This window comes from Scylla paramamosain, chromosome 8 (genome assembly GCF_035594125.1).
Source record: "Scylla paramamosain isolate STU-SP2022 chromosome 8, ASM3559412v1, whole genome shotgun sequence".
NCBI lineage: Eukaryota > Metazoa > Arthropoda > Malacostraca > Decapoda > Portunidae > Scylla > Scylla paramamosain.
This window is the reverse complement of record NC_087158.1, coordinates 9,331,678-9,337,677: the sequence shown is the minus strand read 5'-3', so window position 1 is coordinate 9,337,677 and position 6,000 is coordinate 9,331,678. Positions and strand designations below refer to the sequence as shown.

The window sequence follows — 6,000 nt, the reverse complement described above, 5'->3', positions numbered from 1 at the left end:
TGTCCCTGATACAGGAACACAAAGGAAACCATAGTAAATTTCTTGCTGCAGTGCCTGTGCTTCAACTCGTTGTGCCTTGCTCTGCAGTTGAACCCTAGCCCTCATATTAACTAGTTCTGACCTGCCCACCCAGCTGGTGGCAGCAAACATTCACCCTTCACAACAGTCTACAGTGATTCACCTCACCTGTGCTTCCTAAGGGAGATGAGAGAGCTGCTGTGCCTGTAATCACATAGGACATCATCAGGGTTCATAGATGACTATCTCACAGCCCTGAAATAAGAAGAATGGTTTTAATAAACACAACATCAAACCTGCTAGAGCAGGGGTTTCAGTTTCACAGCCTGTGGGTCAAACTGGCCCATGAGATGGTCCTAAGTGGCCTGTGAGAAGCCAGGTAATTTTTCTACTTAACATTATAATTGTTACAGTTGAAGAAACTAATAAACTTAAGGAAAAATCTAATAATAACTTTTCACCTATTATTTATATGACAATAATTTTTTTTATGAAAATTGCAAGCAATTACACTTTTATTGCTAATTCTAATAAATGATCATAGTAACTATTGTAGATGTTAGTCAGTCATTTCTTGCCCATGGGCATCAAAATGAGTGCCATTCTGTACTACATGTTGCTGGAAAGCTAGGACAGTGAAGTTCAGGATGAGATTGTTTATTTTTTCAAGAATTATTCACAGGTATATTGATGATATAAAAAGGAACAGAAATAGAAGTGTGTGGAAGATACATAAATGAGAAGAACTGGCTTGCAAATTACGCTTAGGATCTGGCCATGAAACAGTATAGAGTAATGTGACTAGCTGATGGCCAGTGCTACATCACTGTTTACTGCACTTATATAGACTTTGAGATCATAGAATGTTATACCATGTCAACAAAGAAAAATGCTTTGTTAAATTTCGTCTTGACTTTTTTTTTAACAGTATGTATCCTCAACATTTATTTATGGTCCTTTAATAGGTATCTACTCTAAACAAAGAAGTTCTCTAATCCTGAAGTGTATTAGATCACTGTATCATGAATAAATTTTAGCAAATTTATTTTTAATTTAAATGATTTTCATTCCAACTAAAAAGAAACTATTTGTCTGTTACAGACATCACCCAGAAATGGCTCCAAAAAGGATTGGTATCGTCGGATATGGACATTTGGGTATGTTTAATCCTTAATAAATAGCTCTCAGTACCATTAATGCCAATAATGCAAACCACAAACAGAATGAAAGTCCAATCAGATGGTAGAGGGATATCACCAGCTGATACAAAAATTTCTGTAAATTCATTCATTACAGTAAGTTCTAGTTAGATTAATCTTTTTACTCAAGAAGCTCTCCTAGTGTTGCCTGGAACTTTCTGTTGCCACTACATTTTCATTTCCTCTTGTATAATGGCAATGTGGGAATTATTTGATGGTTTCAATCATTGCCACCTGGCTAACACACTCACAGAAAGCATCACTAAATATAATTATAAATGAATAATAACTTAGCTGTAGTTATCATAGCTGGGAGTTATGGTGAAGACCAAGTTGGTGAGTTGGTCACTGGTATTTCAAACCAATGACTGGCCATGTTTTGTAGCTAAGGCAGCTTACATATGATACCCAATGGTTCTGACTTCTGAATTTAATAAGTAAAATTGGTAGAGTGGCTAGAATGTATCTTGATAGGACTGTTATACTCATGACAGCTGGGTGGTGACTACTGAGGCAAGCAGGGAGAATCACTGCCTCCTTCCTTCTTGCTGCGTCAAATAACAAAGCAGTTTGTGATCTGCTCACTGTACTTCCCATTTTATTTACAGTAATAACTAATACTTAGTTTGTACTAGATTAACCCCAATTACCCCTTAATATGACTTTACAATTTATATACAGTCACAACACAAACCAAAAACACATTGATGCTGTGTGCGATACAAATGGAAATTTCCACATCCTGGGACTGGGCATTACCTGAATCTATATTCAGGTAATATGACTACTTGAAATTAAATTCCTCTATCTTTCCTGTGACCTTTGAGATGTTACTCAGTGTGGCCTGGTCCACCCCACAATATCTGTTCTTTTCTGAAGCTGGGGCAACCCCCTCCCAAGCCTACTGACATCAACAGAGTTGATCGGAGTAGGCTTGGGAGAGCACTCCAGCGGAATTAATTTATTTATGATTCTAAGAATCCTGTGTCCCTTTGCCATGATTTTTAATGATACATTCTCATCAGGATACAGTTTTAATATCCTAGCTAAAGGCTAAGTGGAATAATTCTGCTCCATCTTTGATAAGACAGTCATCTTCCTTAAGGGAAACTACATTTTCAGCAGGTTAAGTACCACAAAATTTCTCACAAAGACTGATGATATTCTTTGGACCAGTATTTCTCCTACCTTTGTAACAATTTGTTTTGTTAGTGATAACTTTTCCTCAAATATTGAGACCTTTGTTAGTGATAACTTTTCCTCAAATACTGAGACCTATCATATATGGTAGGGTATACATGGATGGGAATATCAATGGATGGGAATGGTTCTGCACATCTCCCATATAAGAGAGGAAGTGGTGCTATTGCCTCCAAATGTACAGAGGCATCTTCTAAGTAAGTTAGAGGTTGATTGCTAACTCTGATCTCAGTTTCTGCTTCTACCATTCTTAATTCTTTGAGATTTAATTTGGATTGGATGGATTTCTTTAGGCAGTTTTTCACTAGACCTATCATTCTTCCCGTGAAACCATTCTGCCAGGGGCACCCTTGGAGTGATGAATTTCCAACAACATTGCACATTTTTTAGTGCTTTTTGAACGTTTATATAATTTATAATATCTTCAATAAAGGGAGCCATTCCTATGAAGTTAGTATCATTATCACTTATGATGAGATGGGGACAGGAACATCTTGCTGCAAAGATTCTAAACAATTCCAGAAAGATCTCAAAACTAAGGTCACTTCTAGGTGGATTGCTTCTGTTCTGGCACAAGTGAACAAACATATATATATATATATATATATATATATATATATATATATATATATATATATATATATATATATATATATATATATATATATATATATATATATATATATATATATATATACCTTCTTTGGAATGTCACCCACACCTTTTATTATCAGAGTGCCTGTGTAATCTACACCCATTACTTGGGAGGGTCTCCCTAGGCTTACTCTTTCTGGAGCTAAGTTTGGGGGTCCTGGATACATTAAAGGTTTTGCCTCATAATGTCAGCATATATTACACTCCTTCAGGAAAGTTTTCACTACTTGACATCCTTTAGGTATCCAGTAATTTTTCTAATTTGAGCTAGAGTGCCCCTCATTCCTCCATGTAAGGTTATTCTATAGGTTTCCATTATGATTAATTTGGTGAGATGACTCCCATTTGGTAGCAAGACAGGATGCTTCACGTCATATGGTAACTCAGCATATATTATATTAGTTGCCAGATTAGGCAGATTATTGGCCTGAGGTTGAGCTTCTACTATGATTTTTAAATGGGCCAATCTTGTTTCTGAGTCAACCAGTTTGGTCCATGGAACCACTTAGACTCCTTTAATAGTTTGGGGAATATACCCCTTGTCAAGAGATTCTTTGGTAGGAATATAGTGATACTCAAGGTCCCTTTGTGTTGACAGTATTTTCTCTACTCAATTTTTCACATATGGATTCTTATTTTCATTTTTATATATTTTATTTCACTGTCAGTCCATATTACTACTTGCATAAAAAGACGGTTTATCCCTTTACTCCCAGGGTGATCTTTTGTGGTTATTTCCACAAAATACCTAGTTAACCAAGTACATATTTCTATTGCCATTAATTCTAATTGAAGCAAGGTTCAGGTTTTCATCGGTGCTACTCGTGATTTCAACATTATCAACTCACTATCACTATCTGTGACTGAGTAGGTTGCTATGTCATATGCCTTTGAGGACGTGTTATAGAAGATGTGAAGTTGTACATTGTTGTTTTCATTTAAAATCGACTTGTCTGAGATGGAGACCTCAGTTCCCACAATACAATCTTCCTTTATTCTTTCCCATTCAGATGAATAACTTTCTGGGAGGATGGTATCCCAACTAATTTTCTTCTTCCAAGCTTCTTGTATTAACATTTTCCCTCTTATTGTTATAGGGCTTATTTTATCCAAGGGATCAAATAAGAGTGATATTTGGCTTAGTAAGGAACTTATAGTCAGATTTTGTTCAGAATATTCATTTTCGATCTTCATTTTTTATCCAAAACTGGATGCTGTGTTTATGTGCGCAATGACTTAACCTGCTCTTGTGCCCACGCTCTTGAATCTTCCGAGTTTTCCACCATCTGGCTACGACTACAGAGTCACTCTCATACTAAATTTATCTGTGCTGTATACCTCTCACCTAACTCCTCTGACTATAAGAAATTCTTTGACTACTTAACTTCCAAAGTAGAGCACATTCTGACCCTCTTCCCTTTTGCAGAGATCTCCATTCTTGGAGACTTCAATGTTCACCACCAGCTTTGGCTTTCCTCTCCCTTCACTGACCATCCTGGTGAACTAGCCTACAACTTTGCTATCCTCCATGACCTAGAGCAATTGGTGCAACACCCTACTCGTATTCCTGACCATCTTGGAGATGTGTCCAACATTCTTGACCTTTTCCTGACCTCTAATCCTTCTGCTTATGCTGTCACCCTTTCTTCTCCATTGGGCTCCTCCGATCACAATCTCGTATCTTTATCTTGTCCTATCACTCCAATCCCTCCTCAGGATCCCCCTAAGCGAAGGTGCCTCTGGCATTTTGCCTCTGCTAGTTGGGGGGACCTGAGGAGGTATTTTGCTGATTTTCCTTGGAATGACTACTGCTTCCATGTCAGAGACCCATCTTAGTGTGCTGAGCGCATAACAGAGGTGATAGTGTCTGGCATGGAGGCATACATTCCTCACTCTTTTTCTCGTCCTAAATCTTCTAAACCTTGGTTTAACACAGCTTGTTCTCGTGCTATACATGATAGAGAGGTGGCCCACAAAAGGTACTTAAGCCTTCCATCACCAGAATCTCATGCTCTTTATATTTCTGCCCTGAACCATGCCAAGTCTGTTCTCAAACTAGCCAAAAACTCCTTCATTAACAGAAAATGTCAAAACCTTTCAAGATCTAACTCCCCTCGTGATTTCTGGCATCTAGCCAAAAATATCTCCAATAATTTTGCTTCTTCTTCTTTCCCTCCTCTATTTCAACCAGATGGCACCACTGCTATCACATCTATTTCGAAAGCTGAACTCTTTGCTCAAACCTTTGCTAAAAACTCTACCTTGGACGATTCTGGGCTTGTTCCTCCCTCTCCTCCACCCTCTGACTACTTCATGCCACCTATTGAAATTCTTCGCAATGATGTTTTCCATGCCCTCGCTGGCCTAAACCCTCGGAAGACTTATGGACCTGATGGGGTCCCTCCTATTGTTCTCCGAAACTGTGCCTCTGTGCTTGCACCTTGCCTAGTCAAACTCTTTCAGCTCTGTCTGTCAACATCTACCTTTCCTTCTTGCTGGAAATTTGCCTACATTCAACCTGTTCCTAAAAAGGGTGACTGTTCTAATCCCTCAAACTACCGTCCTATTGCTTTAATTTCCTGCCTATGTAAAGTTTTTGAATCTATCCTCAACAGGAAGATTCTTAAACATCTATCACTTCACAACCTTCTATTTGATCGCCAGTATGGGTTCTGTCAAGGCTGCTCTACTGGTGATCTTCTGGCTTTCCTTACTGAGTCTTGGTCATCCTCTTTTAGAGATTTTGGTGAAACTTTTGCTGTTGCCTTGGACATATCAAAAGCTTTTGATAGAGTCTGGCACAAAGCTTTGATTTCCAAACTATCCTCCTACAGTTTCTATCTTTCTCTCTGTAACTTCATCTCAAGTTTCCTTTCTGAAAGTTCTATTGCTGTTGTGGTAGACAGTCACTGTTCTTCTCCTAAATCTA

At 38.1% G+C, this 6,000-nt stretch overlaps 1 protein-coding gene across 1 annotated transcript in view; it reads left to right on the top strand.

Annotated features, from left to right (window-relative positions):
- The window catches only part of LOC135102759 (aspartate dehydrogenase domain-containing protein-like), a 167,482-nt gene that overhangs the window by 18,266 nt on the left and 143,216 nt on the right, over positions 1–6,000 (top strand). Inside the window, exon 2 of the mRNA XM_064008276.1 lies at positions 1,120–1,175. Within this exon, the coding sequence (XP_063864346.1) occupies positions 1,133–1,175 (43 nt within the window). The 5' untranslated portion in view covers positions 1,120–1,132. The remainder of the gene's footprint in view (positions 1–1,119; positions 1,176–6,000) is intronic.